The sequence below is a fragment of the Leptosomus discolor genome, chromosome 3 (genome assembly GCF_034619465.1).
Source record: "Leptosomus discolor isolate bLepDis1 chromosome 3, bLepDis1.hap2, whole genome shotgun sequence".
Classification (NCBI taxonomy): Eukaryota; Metazoa; Chordata; class Aves; order Leptosomiformes; family Leptosomidae; genus Leptosomus; species Leptosomus discolor.
Genome location: NC_141393.1, coordinates 45,007,487 through 45,026,992, shown reverse-complemented (window position 1 = coordinate 45,026,992; position 19,506 = coordinate 45,007,487). Strand labels below are relative to the sequence as shown.

At 40.6% G+C, this 19,506-nt stretch overlaps 1 protein-coding gene across 21 annotated transcripts in view; it reads right to left on the bottom strand.

Moving 5' to 3' along the window:
- MADD (MAP kinase activating death domain) overlaps positions 1 to 19,506 on the bottom strand; it is a 67,370-nt gene that overhangs the window by 17,012 nt on the left and 30,852 nt on the right. For 5 of the 21 annotated variants that reach the window (XM_086462457.1, XM_086462458.1, XM_086462461.1 and 2 more), the window contains 11 exons: positions 18,945 to 18,998; positions 15,772 to 15,869; positions 11,466 to 11,549; positions 8,354 to 8,512; positions 6,531 to 6,639; positions 5,904 to 5,966; positions 5,385 to 5,505; positions 4,161 to 4,266; positions 1,624 to 1,734; positions 600 to 707; positions 352 to 516 (listed from right to left, as the gene is read on the bottom strand). In XM_086462457.1, the coding sequence (XP_086318583.1) occupies positions 352 to 516; positions 600 to 707; positions 1,624 to 1,734; positions 4,161 to 4,266; positions 5,385 to 5,505; positions 5,904 to 5,966; positions 6,531 to 6,639; positions 8,354 to 8,512; positions 11,466 to 11,549; positions 15,772 to 15,869; positions 18,945 to 18,998 (1,178 nt within the window). The remainder of the gene's footprint in view (positions 1 to 351; positions 517 to 599; positions 708 to 1,623; positions 1,735 to 4,160; positions 4,267 to 5,384; positions 5,506 to 5,903; positions 5,967 to 6,530; positions 6,640 to 8,353; positions 8,513 to 11,465; positions 11,550 to 15,771; positions 15,870 to 18,944; positions 18,999 to 19,506) is intronic. The other 16 variants (XM_086462465.1, XM_086462462.1, XM_086462467.1 and 13 more) reach the window with 7 other exon arrangements.

Genomic DNA, 19,506 nt, shown 5'->3' with positions numbered 1-19,506 from the left:
ATTTAGCTTTTCCCCCAAGAATATACCACAATGTTTCTACTACCTTTATAAGCCTGCAAGCTTGCGCCACATTTAGTAATACTGATGCTTTCCTTCTTCTAACCAAAAGAAACAAGTAAAAGCTACACATGTAATTTCTTAAATTACACCCTGCTGTATTACTGTCTTCAGATAAATGACAAGGCATAACGCCAGCTTCAGACATCAGTGATGTTAAACAGCCATTACGGTTCAGTAACCAGTGCTGGAGAGAGAATGCTATTTTTCAATTAATGGAATATGACACACAAAGGATTTGTTTGCTCTACACAGCTTTCCCTCGGTATTGTGTGTATTAAACAAGACACATACCTTCTTTGTGTAGAACTTGTTCAGTTGTGTCTCCTGACCATTCCTCCGCCACAGGCACAGCACTTTTGTTTTGGGACAGTAAGTCATGTTGATGAGTTTCTCGTACCACCAACGTTCATACACAGTTCCAATGTTGCTTCTCAGCACAACGCAATCATCACATACCTGAGAGCACAAAATATTACATAAGATTTCTAATATTATTTATTGAAAGCTACTAGTTGCATTAATATTATTCTTGTCTCTACCTCCATGAAAAATATGTCTCCTGTTGTGTCTGTTCCAGCATGTACTACGAAAGTCTGCTTCTTGATGTGGCGGCTGCCACTGGGTCTCACAAGCAGTTCCCGTCCACTCTAGAGAAAACAAAATGCAATCATTAATGAACTTGAAAGCAATTTCTCCTGATCTACTGAAAAAAAGTCCATTGGGTGACGCTAGAAGCGTTTTCAACAAATGAAAGAAAAAAGAAGTATCTTTATTTAAAACAGGTGATTGGAGGCAATTTTGGACAAGTTTACTTTCAACAAGCGTGACTGTCAGAGTTATCACAGCATACAACAACATTCACACTGGTACCATACTCAGTATGGGACAGTGAGGTGTCTGGGTTCCAGTAACACTGCAGTAAACTGGTCTGCTTTTTCCCAATTAATTTTAAGATAATTTTGTGTCCTTTCTGTGCATAAAAGTAAGTTCCAAATGTAAAAGTGCTTCAAAAAACTAGCTTCCAAAGGGCCTAACTTGCATCCACCCTTGTGATGGTTGTGTTAAAAGCTGGCTAATTTTATTAATGGAATTAATAGCCTATATTATTAATGAGCATTACAGGACCTACGGTTTATTCTGCATGGCAGCTAATAGTGGAAACTATTGTATAGAAACTGATTGGTACAAGTCTTACAACGACCTGGAAACCAATGGGAAACTAAACACTTGTTATAGTCACAGGAAGAATAAAGGTTACCGCCCACAAAAGTGATATTAAGAAAACATTAGAGTTGCATAGAACTGTGGTACTGAAGTGTCATGTTTATACATATTTGCATTGCAGTTCTAATTGATAAATGCATAACATTGTACTACTACAAACAGGGTTGTATAATCACAGTCTTTATTCTAGACATGTGAAGGCAGTATTTAGTAATTCAATTTAATTATTTTTAATATTTTTAAATTAGTGTTGCAGAGCATTTATAGAAAAATTTTCAGATAAGGTTTTTCCTCCACTGTAGCTCCTACAAATACATCACTCATCACTGTTTTACTTACCAGATTGGCAAGTTTGTCTAAAATATCATTTATTTGCTGGCTGTGCACCAATCCAATATGTGATTTTCCCATCAGACGACGCACCTTTTTCCTAATATCATTCTTGTTTACCTAGAAGGCAGATATAAAGATAGTTACATACGCTTCTCTATTCACAGGCAGCAACTCCTGTCTCCTACGTCAACATATCTTGGTTCCCATTGCTAAGACAGCAAAGTAACTGATCACCTGCTCTGTCATGCACAAGTTGCACATACATCAGTCTGCCCAGCTACTGGGCAAGTGATACTGTGCACAGCAGATTTCCTGCCTACTCTTGCACAGAAGCAGCAATTCCATGACTGTCCACTTCCAACTACTGACACCAAAGTACTCAGTTCTCCATGTTGCTGCTTATGTGATGAGTCTCATCTGCCAGGCTAGCTTCTCCACCTCTTCCTCTTCAAAGAGCTGATTTCGTCAACTGTGGAGCCCTCAGCGCAAGAACTATTAACACAAAGGCATGATACCTTTCAGAATTCTCACTCTTTCATGATCCGTTTCCTGGTCACTAGGCAGGGCTCTAACAAACATTTCCAGATAGTCAGACAGCAGCAGGTTCCTCCTCAAGATGAGCTGCAGGAGAGCTCAGAAGCATTGCCTCAGGTGCCATTTCAAAAGGCTATTACAAATACCAGCCATTGATACTAAAGGCTTCAAGACAGTACACTCGTGCTTGAGCACTGACTTCAGGCTAGATCGGACATTCTCTTTAATCATATTGTGATTATGATCTTAATGCTATGGAGCATACAAAACAAATTCAACCTGCATCCTTCCTTCAGCAAGAATTCTTTGCACTTGAAAGAAAGCGTCGTATTTTTCAATAATTTTTTAGGTAAAAACTACTAGGCTCTGCTATCCTAAAACAAGAAAATAAATTAAAATACCAAGATGTTGGGTTTGGAGGATTATGCGTCCCTTGATAGCTCAGAAGAATTCACCTCTCTAGTTATGGAAGGCCTTCCAACTTGGCAGTTTCTACTAGAAATTACCCTAAGATGAGAACCTTAGTACAGTCTTTAGTCTCTTAAAGCCTTCACTCTAACTGCTTGGAAAAAATCCTATACAAAACCAATATATACCAAATTCTAGATACACCACGTTTTATCCCAAAACTGATAATCAGTGGGAAAAAAGTAACCACAGTAATAACAAGAAAAACCCCAACAACCTACAACCTTTCTTTTGCCAAGTTCTTCATCACATCATTGCTCTTGAGCATCTCTGAAGATGCACTGAAAGAAACAATATTTTTATCCTAACTCTCAAATCCCCTGTATTCCCTTTTCACCTATAACCAATAGGCCCAGACTGATACAATTTTTCAAAGGCATAATATCCTATTTGCCTCCTTATCCCTTTCCCCCAGGAAACTGTTTTCTTGAGGGTCTCATTATTTTCACCACACCAAAAGACTCTCTTGCACTCTGGGACTAACTCTATCAACATGTCTCATGAGACAGCCTTTTGAAACCAATATTATTTGCTCTCCTCTTTTGCATCCTTTGATGAAAATAGCTGCACTCGTTATCATTAATTCTACTTCAAGTATTGCAGCAATGCAGGTCCTAATAGCCAAATCTCACAGCCTTCTTCTGAAATAAACTCATCCCAGATATGCTCAAATCCCATCTTAAAACTTGTCTTTGCATTCCATTTATGTCAGGAAAAATCAATAGCTTCTTTCTCTCTCCGCACCCCCGCCCCCCTGCAAATTACATACAACAACTTACTCCACTGGCTGGGTATCACATATTCTTTATCTATGGAATGATGTCTCACAACCTCATTTAAACAGTGAAAGTTATCAAACTATCACCTGTGTACAGCTATTCTTACTGCCAAGCAGTTGCATTCGACAGCACAGTGCAGCAAATCTGTTACAGGTAAAACCATGCACCTTAGCTGCTTCTAACCACAACAGACATTTTAGAAGATTGATTTTCCAGTGACTGAGGGAGGATTTGGACTATCTAAGAAATTATTCAGACTAAAAGGAAGATATTGCTAGTAGCCACCTGCAGCATTAAGGTGCATATAGACAGCCCGCTGAATAAGGAAAAAAGGGTTGCTTACTAGTAACAGCAAATTTCATGTTAAGATATTGATACACATATTCACAGTCTGCCCATGTTTGGAATTTGCAGCTGTGAGGAAATCGGATTAGAAGACGCTCTCTACTTAATTTAAAACTCATACTCTCAAAAATAAGAATGTCCTCTAAAGTTACTAGTGGAAATAGTAAATTTCCATTTTAAATGGCAATGTATATGCATACCCATGGCACAGAACTGTACAAACTTAGATGATGTATCTCAAAGAATCACCAGGTACTGAGGCGATTTTTTCATTAAGATTAGGAGATGTGTTGTAACAGTCATTTATACTTCACAGTTCTGGGCTCTGTGAACAGACATGTATGGTTTCAAGACAACACCAACAAAATACTCTGCTTAAATTCTAGCAGCGATCTATTAAAAAGAAAAAGAAGTCACCTTTATCATAAGCATATAAGCAATCATATTATGTAGCAGTGTAGCCAACAAGCGGTCCTCATCATCCTCTAAACGCTTTCGATCATGTTCTCCCAGGGAAAGATACCTGCAAGAAGAGCCAGATTTGAAGCAGACTCACAGGCATTCTTCATCCAATTCACTAAAGCACTGGCAGAAGACAGAGCACTATTTGTAAAGTGTATGGCAAATAAAACCTCCAAAAACACTAGGCCAAATGAGCATCTTCCAGCAAAACACCGTGATCAGTAATTATACTTTGCCATTAATTATCAACTACTTAAAGTAAATAATATCTGCTCAATGGGAAAGTTCTCAGCAGTCTCCTGGGCTTATTCATTTCCTCTTGTCCACAGTCACAGCTCCATGATAATTACAACTGCCAGAAGAGGAACATGTAACAGTGCAAGAGCTACCTGCCTTTAGAGCTTAAATGCAGCTGCAAGGCAAAAGGGAACTGATAAAGCAAATGCACAGGCACTCTTTTTCCAGTAAGGTAGGTAGTTTGTGGAAAAAGAAACAGTTTTCAAACTAGCACTCCACAAACTAGTTCATATTTTGGCTACCAGATGCCATGTTACATGATAGCATGGGTGTAGATGGTACAGCTGCAGGTGGTAGACAGAGCAGAGAATGATCAGATATTAACAGAGCTGAGGAAAAAAAAAAAGCAAGCAGGTGGTGAAGACTGACATCTTAGAAGTAGTCTAAGGTTCCCTTAGGTTTTGTTGTTTCTTTCTTTTAACTACAAACTATAAAGTAAAAACACCTATAAGCAACTTGCATTTTGAGAAGGCTCAAAATGCAGTTTCTGAAGACATTTAATTCTTCCACTTTAGGTCAACACTGATATCTTCCTTTATTCCAAAATATAGTCACCTTCCCACAGAAATCTCTTGCTTTAGTACTGATCTAGTCTATTTCATCTATTCATACTGTGATTATGTTTACATTACCCCTTTCTCTTGAAATATCACCTCCCCACAAGAGTTAAAAAAATGTATGTCACAACTGAAGATAATATTTCAGTATCAGAAGACTGGCCAGCACAGAGACAAAAGGCTTACTTTAGAACAGTCAGGTATAGTAACAAGGCCTACAAAGTGACTATAGCACATTCAGCAGAATCAAATTTTTTTTTTTTTTTTACTATTTCAGCCTCAGGTGAAACAATAAGGAGGAAGGAGGTCTACTAAAGAACTTTACCTGTCAATCATCTCCTGAGGTCCCTGGTCCATACCCATTCCTTCTCTCTCTAACATTACAGCATCCAAAAAGGCATCTTCCCAGAACTGCATCTGGTCCCACAAAGTCGAACGCTCTTTGCCTATGCAATGTATACAAAAATTGAACATTTATTCCATTTACTCCAGTCAAATACTTGAAGATAAATTCCTGTTCCTCCCCACCCCTTGAAAATACCATAAGCCAACATACAATTAACCCATATTAAAAAAAAAAAAATGGGTTACTTTTAAACCACAAGCAATATCACAACTGAGAAAAAGTGTAAAAAGAGTAAAAGAGAACACAAGACCTATCTTTCATTCTAATTCACGGCATAATCTTTTCAAACCCTCACACAAAAGTACCTCTCATCTCTACTCTTTAAGGAGTGTTATCTTCTTCCATATACTGTTAACACTGCCCGAAAGAGAAAGGAATATCTCACACAAACACAGATCATAGCAAACACACAGAGAAGTGGAAAGATAAGATTATTACTCATAGAGAAGGTTTCCATTGCAGCATCCTCTAACTGGTCCCAGACAGATCCTTTATCCCTACCTGCACCATTCCAAGCAGGTAGGAATGATAAATGGAAAGGATGACAAACACAGGAAGAGAAAGCTCTTGATTAACAGCAAGTCCAGACGAAATACATTTCAAAAAAGCCAATATACTCCTAGTCCAAGGATACACCTGAAGGCCATCAGTATTCTGAGTTTAGTAGCCCTCTGCTCAATGACCTAAGCTAAAGAATTTTTTTTAGATACATTTTAGCCTTCCATGCACAGCTAAGTAAGTTGTTCCTCCCCTTTTTCCAACAGTTTACAGAATTCATTTTGAAGAGCAGCAAGAGACTTGAACAAACTACATTTTATGCAAACTACACCACTCACACCCACCTCCTCTTACTCTTATTCAATCTTCCCAGCATATCTTTGGCTTTACTCTGAATGCCTGATGCACCCGCCTATTCTACCAGTAGGGACAACAGTAAGCGGTTTAAAACAGTCCCTGGGAATGTAAAAATTCTAGTTTGCCCCAGACATGACTCCACCTGAACTTCAGTCTAAAAGATCCCCTCTCCACAAAAAAAAAAAAAAAAAAAAAAAAAAGGTACTTTACCCAAAAGTCCTTCATAGAGATAGACACGTTGGTTCCCATCCTCTGGACCTCTCCCTGGAGTACTGCCTTTGCTATCCTTCACACTCTGCTTCAGGTTGTGAGACTTTGCCTGAAAAATGATACAAGAGGTGTCAGACAATTTAACTCTGCACCCTGCAGGGCTGTTTCTTGCAGTCCACTGTTGTGCTTAACAGATGCAGTTTGCAAGCTATACTTCATAGATGCTTCTTCCACAAATGTTCACAAAACAAATTACTCTGTTCAAAGAGCAAGGTAATACACTTAAAAGTCCAGAGTCAGACAAAGTAAGAACAAAGAGAGTCAGATAGAGAAATTAAAACACAGCAGAAGCAAAATGCTTCCTTGAAGGAAAACTGAGACAAAACAAAAACTACAAATCCCAGACTATAGGAAAGAACAGTTAAACCTCTTCTGTCAGCCCCTATATTTCATACTTATGCAGTAAGTTTGCCCACATTTCAATAGTATATCTTTCCCACTGTTTAGGAAATAGCTGAGTATCACTGTCATTGTACAGATCGTGAGGAACTGAGGAAGAAATACGCAGCCTTCTCAGGACTGCACAGAAAATGAATATTCACAAGCAAAATAAGATTACCTGAACGCTCTCTCACATTCAGACTTTACAGGTTTTTCTTCATTTACCATTCATAAAGGTATGATGGTAAGTAAATGATTACATATCATCTGGTCTGAAGAGCTGTGTGCTGGGACTATCAGCCAGCAGGAACTGTCATAATAAAGCTGGGCGATCTATTTCTCTACCACCAGGTAAACCATGGTGCGATACTTGACATTCATCATGCATCATATACACCCATCATCTTTGCTCTAAATCTGTTGCAAGGTCTTAAAATTACATTTAGTTTCATTAATCAAGTAGAAAACCACAGAAAACTGGTTTTTTAAAATAGGTCTCTTTAGTAACTCAAGAGGACCCCTTCTTGCAGCTAAATAAGCAGACATGGTTACATCATTTTCATGCTCTTAGAAGAAATCTGAAATGAAGCATGATGATTTTGTTTGTTGCTTAAAATTAGAAGTAGAAACCCTGTAAAGGCCTTTACAATCTTATCAGGATTATAAAATAATGAACACAGTGAGATCAATCTTAAGGCACTGCAAATTGTTTTCATATTTGGCTGACAGCTTGATTTAGCCAAATTGAGTTTATAATTATTTTCTTGGTAAGATGTATATTAGAGGTTATACCAAATAATCAAGGACTTTAAAAAACAAAACAAACAAGAAGTGCCCTCAGATCATCTGAATTTTACTGCATACAGATCTTTCAACTAGGAAAATATATTTAAAAGTTAGGATTACACTTCAAATAGGTTTAAAGCAGTGTTTTAAAGAAAGAGAACAGCAGAACAGCTGCTAAACCTACAATAGGTCATCCCTTTCCCGTATCAAAGAGCTGCTTCTAAGAAACAGGGAATCCATTCCTCTTAGGTAAGGTTGAACAATGCCCATCAACGTTGCTTTGCCTCTGAAGGGCAATTAAATGTCCATTAGTTAAGAAAAATATTGAATGAGGATGAATTAAATATTGCTAGAGCCTGTAACATGGTGCAAGATGTTAATCTACTATTCTCAAAGAACCATATATAGCACAGGAAATGAAGAAAGGTATGTGGAGCCATACAAAATTATATCTTCAGCATTTTAATACTGGAACTCATTGCTGATTAACCCTTAGAACAGAATCAGAGATCCTCTTCCACACATGCACACACATTGAAATGATTACTGTATAAGATTTCACAAAAATAAAAAAGTCAAGTCTGCAATGCCCTTACAAAGATAGAGCTAGTAGCAGAGTTTGTCTCAATTTCACTGTCTGACACAGTGCCCCTGGATCCTGTCAAATTGCCACCATTTTCCACACTTGGGCCATCACCAGCATTGCTACTCAAGTCACTGTCTGCTCCTAATGTCTCTCCGGAACTGTTACTAACCTGTGGAGAAAAATAAAGCAGTTACCTTCAATAGACAAGGACATCATGGAGAGAAAAGCTGCAAAATGTTTCTTCTTAAGGCACAAAATAAGCAGTACAACTGAAGGCCATATTTGCCTTTTCTCCTTCAGTAACATTATCTTTCATCAAACCCTACTCTGCAGAAAAAGATTAAGAGAGACTCAAAAAGCTGTTCAGAAAGAACACAGAACTTTTTAGGTTGGAAGGGATCTGTTACTATCATCTACAGAGCAGCCCCCCTGCTCAAGCAGGGTCAGCTAGAGTACATTGCTGAAGACCATATCCAGTCAGGTTTTTAAAATCTCCACAGATGGAGAATCCACAACCTCTCCAGGCAAACTGCTCCAGTGTTTGACGACCCTCAAACTAAGAAAGTGTTTTCTTGTGTTCAGAAGAAATTTCCTGTGCTTTAACTTTTGTCCTCCCAGTTGGTACTACTGAGAAGAGTCTGGCGCCCTTGCCTTCATTCCCTTCCATCACGTATTTATACTCATTGATAGGATTCCCCCTGAGCCTTCTGTTCTCCAGAATGAACAGTCACAGCTCTCCCAGCCTCTCCTCTCATGAAAGATGATCCAGTCCCTTAATCACCTTTGTGGCCCTGGGCTGGACTCATGCCAGTAAGTCATTATCCTTCTTGTACTGGGGAGCCCAGAACTGGACATAATACTCCAGATGCAGCCTCACCGTGTTGAGTAAAGCAGAAGGATCACCTCCCCAGGTGCTGACAATGCTCCTCCTAATACAGCCCAGAATACTGTTGGCCTTTTCCACCATGAGGGTGCATTGCTGGCTCACGGTGAGCTTGTTGTCCACCAGGATCCCAAGGTCCCTGCCAACAAAGCTGCTTTCCAGTCAGCCCCCAGCGTGTACAGGTGCCTGGCGGTATTCCTCAAAATGGGATTTGAGACTTTCCCCTTGTTGAAGTTCTTAGATTCCTCTCTGCCCAGTTCTCCAGTCTGTTGAGGCCCTTCTGAATGATGGCACAATCATCTGGTGTGCTGGCCCACCTCCCAGTTTTGTATAATTTGTGAACTTGCTCTGTATCATCATCCAGGTCATCAGTGCAGATGTTGAACAGTACTGACCCCAGTACTGACTAGTGACTTGCCTCCAGCTGGACTTTGTGCCACTACTCACAACCCTCTGGGCCCAGTCGTTCAGCCAGTTTTCAGTCTACCTTGCTGTCCACTTACCTGACCCATACTTTGTCGCCTTGTCTATATTCGAGGAGACAGTGTCAAAAGCTTTACAGAAGTTGAGGTAAACAACACCTGCTGCTCTCCCCTCATCCACCAAGCTAGTCACCTCATTGTAGAAGGCTATCGGGTTCGTTAAGAATGCCTGCCTTTATGTAAATCCATAATGAATAGTCCCATTCACCTTCTTGTCTTTCATGTGTTTGGAAACATTTTGCAGCAAGACTTTCTCCACCATCCTTTCCCAAGGACTGAGGTGAGGCCAGCCAGTCTGTAGCTCCCCAGATCTTTCTTGCTACCCTTCTTGAAGATAAGAGCAGTATTTGCTGTCTTCCAGTCTTTAGGAAACTCTCCTAATCACCATGACTGTTCAGAAACAATTGAGAGCGGCCTCACAATGGCATCAGGCAGGTCCCTCAGCACTTGTGGCTGCAACCCCTCAGGAACCATAGATTTATGTATATCCAGTTTGTTGAAGTGCTCCCTAGCCTGGTCATCCTCCACCAAGGGCAAGTCTTTCTTGTTCCAGACTTTTCCTCTGGTCTCAAGGGCCTGGGATTCCTTAAGGCCAGTTTTACTGGTAAAGACTGAGGTAAAGAACGTGCCAAGTACTTCAGTCTTTTCCATCTGTCACCAGTTCCCTGACACATTCAGCAGGAGGCCCACATTTTCCCCAGCCTTTTCTCTTGCCACTTATGTACTTGTAGAACCCTTTCCTCTTTCCATTCACATTCCTTGGCAGACTCAACTCCAGGTCCATACTGGCTTTCCTAACCCTATCCCTGCAAGATGAGACAGCAAACATATACTCGTCCTGGGTCACCTGTCCCCGCTTCCACCTCTTGTATACTTCCGTTTTATGTCTGAGTTCATCTAGGAGCTTTTTGCTCATCCATTCAGGCCTTCTGCTGCCTTTGCTTCGTTTCCTACTTGTTGGGATGGACTTTTCCTGAGTTTGGAGGAGGACATATTTGAATATCAACCACGTCTTCTAAGCCCCTCTTCTATCTGGGGCAGTATCCCATAAAATACAATTTCTGGGCCCATTAGAGAAAGACAATCAGAGTATTGTTCTTGTTTCGGGCAGGGAAAAGATCATGGAAAGCCAGATATTCACAGGTCTGCAGCAGTTTAGAGAGAAGAAAAACCACCAACAACAAAAAGGAAACTGCCTTGGGTTTTATCCCTGGAATATGCCATATCAGATAACATGTGGTACAGAAAAGACTCATTCTTTTTTTTACTGAACGCATTCCTGCTACCTTTTCCTTCTAGGCCTTATACTTGATTGGAAAGCAAGTAGACATATTTTTATATGATTCAAGTGTTTTAAGGTAAGAAATTTTGTTCTCGTTTTTAATGCATTGAACAATTTGCCTTTTTTGCTCTCAGGTTACATTTTTCAACTTCTATACTTTACAGATGGTTATACCAGCTAAGGCATATTTATAAAATTATTGCAATCCACAGTTCCATAAATACACCAATATGTAGAAATATGCCAACAGCAACAACCACCATATATGAAGGATGCAATCCGCTAATAAAGCACTACGTATGTTCTGTCAGACACACTTGCTTGGCACCCACTCAGAGGCTCTGGAGAGAGAACTCATACATTATGCATGCGTGACAGTATGCACCCATACCACACAAAATGTAGGCCTGAAATGCCCTCCCCCACATTAGCAAGCAGTGAATCACATCAAGATTTCACTTTGGGCATATCCTACCACTGTGCTAACTTCAGAATCCTGGCTTGTACTTCGGACCATAACTGCTGGTCCTCCACTGGGAATAGAGTCGAAATCACTCTTCTGCAGTCAAAACATACAAAGGACAGGAAGAAAAGTCACATTAGTTTTTATCATAAGGAGAGATTATCACTTACCATTCCTTTGGGGTCTTGAATCACACAGAATCACAGAATGGTAGGGGTTGGAAGGGACCTCTGGAGATCATCTGGTCCAACCCCCTGCTAAAGCAGGTTCACCTAAAGCACGACACACAGCATCGCATCCAGGCACGTTTTTAATATCTCCAGGGAAGGAGACTCCACAACCTCCATGGGCAGCCTGTTCCAGTGCTCTGTCACCCTCAAAGTAAAGAAGTTTTTCCTTATGTTGAGGTGGAACTTCCTGTGCTCCAGTTGGTACCCATTGCCCCTTGTCCTGTCACTGGGTACCATTGAAAAGAGCCTGGCCCCAGCCTCTTGACACCTGCCCTTTAGATATCTATAAGCATTGATAAGGTCCCCTCTCAGTCTTCTCCAAGCTAAAGAGCCCCAGGTCTCTCAGTCTGTCCTCGTAGGAGAGATGCTTCAGCCCCCCCATCATCTCAGTAGCCCTCCGCTGGACTCCCTCCAGTAGTTCCCTGTCCCTCTTGAACTGGGGGCCCAGAACAGGACACAGTACTCCAGATGCGGCCTCACTAGAGCAGAGTAGAGGGGAAGGATGACCTCCCTCGACCTGCTGGCCACACTCTTCTTAATGCACCCCAGGATGCCATTGGTTGCCTTGGCCACAAGGGCACGTTGCTGGCTCATGGTTAACTACTTGTCCACCAGGACTTCCAGGTCCTTCTCCTCAGAGCTGCTCTCCAGCAGGTCAACCCCTAACCTGTACTGGTGTATGGGGTTATTCCTCCCCAGGTGCAGGACCCTACACTTGCCTTTGTTGAACCTCATTTGGTTTCTTTCCCTACAAGTCTCCAGCCTGTGCAGGACTCGCTGAATAGCAGCACAGCCCTCTGGCATGTCAGCCACTCCTCCCAGTTTTGTATCATCAGCAAACTTGCTGAGGGTACACTCTGTCCCTTCATCTAGGTCATTGACGAATACGTTGAACAAGACTGGACCCAGATGACCCCGGGGGAACATCACTAGCCAGAGGCCTCCAACTAGACTCTGCACTGTTGATCACAACCCTCTGAGCTCTGCTATTCAGCCAGTTCTCAATCCACCTCACTGTCCATTCATCTAACCTACACTTCCTAAGCTTACCTATGAGGACGTGATGGAAGGCAGTGTCAAAAGCCTTGCTGAAGTAAAGACAGACCATATCCACTGCTCTCCCCTCATCTACCCAGCCAGTCATGCCATCATAGAAGGCTATCAGATCGGTCAAGCATGATTTCCCCTTGGTGATCCCATGTTGACCACTCCTGATAATCTTCTTTTCCTTCACATGCTTAGAGATGACATCTGGAATGAGCTGTTTCACCACCTTTCCAGGAATGGAGGTGAGGCTGACTGGCCTGTAGTTTCCTGGGTCCTCCTTCTTGCCCTTTTTGAAGGCAGGAGTGACATTGGCTTTCCTCCAGTCCTCAGGCACAGGTTTGCCATGAACTTTCAAAGATGATGGAGAGTGGCTTAGCAGTAATATATGCCAACTCCCTCAGCACTCATGGGTGCACCCCATCAGGGCCCATGGATTTGTGGGTGTCCAGTTTGCCTAAATGATCTCTAACCCAGTCCTCCTCAAGCAAGGGAAAGTCTTCCTTTCTCCACACTTTCCCGTAACTCCACCTTCTCTGTATCCTCTGTCACCAGGGCACCCACCTCATTCAGCAGCAGGCCTGCATTTTCCCTAGTCTTCCTTTTGCTGCTGACATACTTGAAGAAGCCCTTCTTGTTGTCCTTGACATCCATTGCCAGATTTAATTCCAAGTGGGCCTTAGCCTTCCTCGTTGCATCCCTGCATATTGACAACATTCCTATATTCCTCCCAAGTGGCCAGTCCCCTTTTCCATATTCTGTAAGCTGCCTTCTTCCATTTGAGTTTTTTCAGAAGCTCCTTGCTCATCCATGCATGTCTGCCACCTCCTTTGCTTGATTTCTTACTCATAGGGATGCACTGATCTTGAGCTTGGAGGAAGTGGTGCCTGAGTATTAACCAGCTCTCTTGGTCCCCCTACCTTCTAGAGCTCTTAACCCATGGGATTCCTCCAAGTAGGTCTTTGAAGAGGCCAAAGTTAGCTCCCCTCAAGTCCAGGGTTGTAATACTATTTATTGCCCTGCTTCTTCCACATAGGATCTTGAACTCCACCATCTCATGGTCACTGCAGCCAAGGCTGCCCCCCACAACGTGTACATCCCCAAACAGTCCTGCTTTGTTAATACAAGGTCCAGTAGCACACCTCTCCTTGTTGGCTCCTCCATCACCTGTGTCAAAAAGTTATCATCAATGGTCTGCAGGTACCTCCTGAATGTGTGTGCCTTTCAAGCAAATATCAGGGGTGGCTGAAGTCCCCCATAAGAACCAAGGCCTTGAACATGAGGCTACTTTCAGCTGTCTGTAGAAGGCCTCATCGACTTCCTCCACGCCTTATGCTTCCTTGGTTTATTCAGCCAGCCAAATAGAAACTACTGCCTGCATGTTAAAAAGCTCATGGGGTCATACAATTGACTAGTTCACAAAGATCAGTCCCCTAAAGGAAGGAGGGAAGAAATTTTACTGAATGAGCCTTTCAAGAATGCTCAAACTCTAAAATTCTTTCTGCAATTAAGTCATGAAGTTTCAAAACACTATACACCTGTGAACAGAAAATTAACTTACAACTTACAATTATGCTAAGCAAATGTAAACAGAAAATTAAACTTATGATTTTACTAACCTTGGTATAAATGTTGAGCTGATTGTTATCATATCTGAGCACAGAACCTGCCTGAAAGAGGCCCTCTCTGAGTCTGGTTTGTGTTCAACTGCACTCAAACCTAACTTGACACTAACACCAAGCTTTTAAACCCTCAGATACAATGCTGGGAAGAGGGGTCACATACTCAGTATTATTTAAAGCATCATCATATTTCTACTATTTTAGTGAAACAGCCACACTGGGAATGGCTGTAGGAACTCAAAGCTGTTGCTGACACTGAACATCTTACAAGAGTGTTACAGTGTAGGGCTGTACATGAAAGCCATTGCTGCTAGCAGAAGCAAAGCAATACCACTCAACTCTTTGGAAATGTCTTGCCTTTGTGAGAAGCAGATGCCTCTGGCTGAACTGCAACCTCTAGAAGAGCAAGAGGCTCTTTGGCATTGCCTTTTATGTGGCAAGATCTTTTGCACAAAGCTGCTGCTGCTTCTTGGTCCTAATTCCTACTTCTTTAGGAGCTAGGAGATGCTGTCTTTCACCAAAACCTGGCTTGCGTAAGAGCAGTGACTTAGAGTTCCTAAATACCACTGGAGTCTGTTGAGCAGAAGCCATTTTTCCCACGGAAAGAAGATCTCACCTCAGAGGCAACATCTTCTGACTTTCAACCATTTGGCAATCATGGGGAACTGGGATGTAAATACTGCTTTTTGTGAGAAGCTCGGCTTCTATTTTCTGTCTAGTTCTGAATTCAGTGCTAACAGGAGCCTAGGCCTGACACAGGGACAAGCAACCGGTTTGTTCCCATTCTAGGCAACCGCTTCCTAGGTAAAAATACACTCAGTGGGAATCAAAAGCCCTCCTCTGGCATAAGCAGCACGATTCTAGAAATATCTTCAATATCTTTGCAACACAAAGGTTCTTAAGAAAGCTTAGAATCATAGCCACATTTTTCCATCCATTTTGATCACTAAGATAAAGAAGTTTAGTTGGAATAAAAATTCATGATTTACGTTTACTAGCATCTTAGCTTTTGAATACCCAGATGAACATTTTATCTTCCAAACTCTGCTATCCTGAAAGTGTCAAAGTAGGAGGGTAGGGATTATCTGAAGCTAGGAATCTGGGTGGGAAATTTTTACAATGGTTTTCTTAAAGTAATGAACTCTTTCCTTCAACAGCTATCTTCAAAGTTTTTTCCAAAGAGATCTTTAATAAATATCACTTAATAAGTACCATTGTTGTGACACTCACTGATGTTAAAATCTTTAACTTTTAAAATGTGGACCCATTCATATTAGAAACTGACACTGCAGGGGGGAAGAAATTTTACTGAATGAGCCCTTCAAGAATGCTCAAACCCTAGAATTCTTCCCACAATTAAATAATGAATAGAAGAATCCTCTCTCTTACCACATAAATAAAGCAAGCATAGAAGCCACTGACCTGAGAACCTGAGGCCAAACTGAGGCCACTGTCTGCACTGATTTGGGATTTTTTCTCATCTGTTTCTCCCAAATCAAAGTGTTTCACATCTTCTGGCCCTGAACAAAAGAAAAAGTAAATCATTACTGTACCAAGAAAAAATATGGCAGAAAGCAGATGACAGACTGAAAGCAGGAACAGTACCAAGAAAACAAATTTACTTTCTCACTCCTTGGATTTTGATTTTTTTTTTCATTCCTTGGTACTGTAAACAACAAGGCCAGCAGGACACATCTGCCATTCTTTAGTCTGAATTTCAAATACTCCAAAGGCATAGTCCAGAGTGACTAGCACTAACCAGTACCTTTGTTAGCCATTCAAGAGAGAACAGAGGACAGACAAAGATCAAGTAGCTTCCAGTTAACTGTAACACATGCAGAGCAGTTGCCATTCAACTCTAGGAAGCCACTTCCTTTATTCTTGGTAAAATAAAGGATACCTGTTTACTTAAAATCAGAATCATTTTTTGAACAGCTCAGAGTCTTTGACTGTTTGTTAGGTTGCCTGCAGCAACTAGCCAGACAAAAATCAGGCAACATATGACAAGAACAGAAAGAGCAACAGTGTTACACCAGTAAGAATTTCAAGGAAGAAGCTTATATGATGCTGTACTTCACAACATTCCCCAATTATATTAACAAATGGCTCTCCAGAGTTGGCAATCACATAGGTTAGTAGTGAGACAGGGAATCAGCAAGCTTTAAGTCATGCATTCATTAACCTGCCAATCCAAAAACAAAAAAGGGGAAAAAAAGGATAAAGAACTTTATGTTCAATTTCCCATGCAGTTCTAGAATTGTATCATCTATTGTCCTCTGATGGGATGGCAGCAGAAAAAGAATGATGGACAGGTAGAGCCTGAAAAGAAATTTGGATAAGCACTGAACAAGCTAAATAATGAGGCAAGAAAAGAATGTGTTACAGACTGTAAACAGAATGTCACTACTCTCAGAAATGGGAAGAGACTGAATGCAACACTTCTGCCATATCCATATCTGCCAACTATTTAGTAACAGAAAGACATGATCAGCAGCTAGAATATTTGTATTATATACCCATGACTATACCCAGTATCTCTAAGCAAACAATGCCACTATCTCTTATAACCACTGATCACAACAACCTGGGAATTATGAACATGTCTGTATTATATGTAATATTAAGAGGGTAAGACAGTAAAAAAGAAAGAAAAAGGGAAGGGAGGAGAGAGAGAGAGAGAGAAGGATAATATACAAAGATTTGTGGGAGTGAGTTTGAGATGGTATGTAAACTCATGAATAGCAAAGCCATACGCGGGCTGTGCACACCATACTAGCTTACTACTTAACCACCAGTTCTCTATGTGAAGTGTTTTACAGGAAGTGTTCTTCATTTGTTATAGTATTCCGCCTCCAAATCCATATGCCTTAGTTACTGTAAATCAAATCATCAAGGATTCTAACAAAGCATAAAAAAAAATTTATAAAAAAAGAAAAGTAACTAAAAATACCCTTTCTAAGAATTTGGAATTTTACGTTCCACTGAACTATACATTGCTTACTTCTAGAGGTCTATTTCCACTTACTCAAATGGTCACCATTTCTAGTTCTGAATAATAATGCAGCAAAAGGTTTTATATCTCATTACTGCAGCAAGAATACTAAACTTCAGCTGTGTGTTTTAACCAATTTAAGAGTTCCCTGTCCCAACACATAATTCAGATATATTTCTGGCAATCTGACTTCTAAAGCAAGTGAAACTCACTGAAGCAGTTCAGGTATTTGACCGCTACTGGCAATATTGGTAACTGACTTTAAGAAGCAAAATAACCACAATCACATTGTTGTCACTATCAATTTGCAGGCACTTACAAACCTCCCCTTCCCTTCTTTATGGAGCTGTATGTTTAATACACATAATACACTAAACTCTCAATTTATACCTCCCAATGTAGGCACCTTACCGACCTGCAAGGCCCAGTTTGGGAGAGTAGGAGTGTGCATGTGCTACGTGTCTGCTTCACACACGCTCCTATCTCACCAGAAAGCAATTCAGATCTTAGATTTAGTAAGCTGTATTGCAGAGGTGCCCCATCTGCCCCATTCTCTCTGGACTAACTCCAGATGCTTTCTTGTATTTAACTTAAGTATTTAACTGAGATGCCTAAAACTAAAGTAGCAAATCCAGGCCTAGTCAGAATGTCAGGAATTTTCACCCATTTGTCTTAGCTATTAATCCTCTCCAACCTTTAGTCTGTAAAAGGGGCATCAGCTCTGCAAAGCAGAAACTACACTTATGGTTAGGAAACACCTACCACATCATGGTCAATATAAACTAGCTATTGTCCTTATGTCATATGTCCCTATTTACAACAGTGACAACCAAAAGAGCAAAACCTTGTACTACACCTGCAGATAATATATATTGAATATTGTATTCAATATCATATTTCAATATGATGTTAAGATTTGTGTAGATTTAGACTACTATTTAGACTCTGTAAACAGCCTCAGACTACTTCACTCCTCCTTTAACACGGGATATGAAAAACGAAAGCAGATTGATTCCTTCTTGTGAGGCTATTCTCTAACAGTCATCACTAAATACAATTCTTCACATACACCTTCTCTCTCCCCCTCAAAAGCATTTCTTGCTGTGGACTGACTGGAGTCATAAACTGTTCATGGTTGATGAGAGGTAACAGAATTTGCATCCCATGCTTGAAAGAACAGAGAATTCTTCATTCCAGTAACACTCAATAAATCAATCAATCAATATATTCATGTCAATAACTTTTTAAGTAAAACTGCTCTTTAACTTTTAAGAAAGGAGATGGAATATCTTAAAATCCTCCCATATATATCTGATATAGTGAAGATGTAGAATATTGGCTTCCTCTTCTTTGAAGAACGCAACATTCAGGGGAGGAAAAAAAGAAAAAGAAAAAAAAAAAAGAAGCAACATTTGAACACAATTTCCCCAAGGCAAACTGCTCTGTTTGGTCAACTCTATAATGCAGGCTTTCTTGATAGACCTTCATTCTTGTGGGTATAAAAACTGTGTGCCATAGATGCAAGCTCACCCTGCACCTGGGGAGTTGGCAGTTATGGGGAGGCTGGAGGAGTCAGTTTCTACATTTTTTTTAATTTCCTTACTCGTTTTTTCCAAAGATTTTTGCTTTTTCATTTCCTGGTGCTTGTTCCACAATTCTACCCAAGATGCATTGAAAGCAGGAGAGAAAGAGAAAGAGTCAGTGGCTGGTCAGACAGGAGAAAATGGGGAAAAAATTTTGAAACAAAAACCCCACCCCTTCATCTCAAAAGAAAAAAAAAAAAAAGGCAGAAATTTATGACAACTACTGAGTGAAGGGTTAATTAACACCATTTTAGAAGAAATCAATGTTAGGAATCGAGCACTGCATCATCTCTCAATTACAGAATTCAAATATTAGAGATGACTTCATACACTGAACCAACTAAGGAAAAGCAGCTGTTATGAACACATATAATACAATTAATCACTTTTCCTGAGAAAGGCCTTTAAGATTGTCAGATATTTACTCCTCCAAAACGTAGGCATCACAGAAGCTCTAATTAACAGAAATATTTTAATGACTCTAGTTTATGTCTTTGAAAGGAAAAGGCACAAAACCAGCAGCAGCAATTCCAAGAAAATTAAAACTGTGGCTTAACACAATATTTAACCAATATTATATCT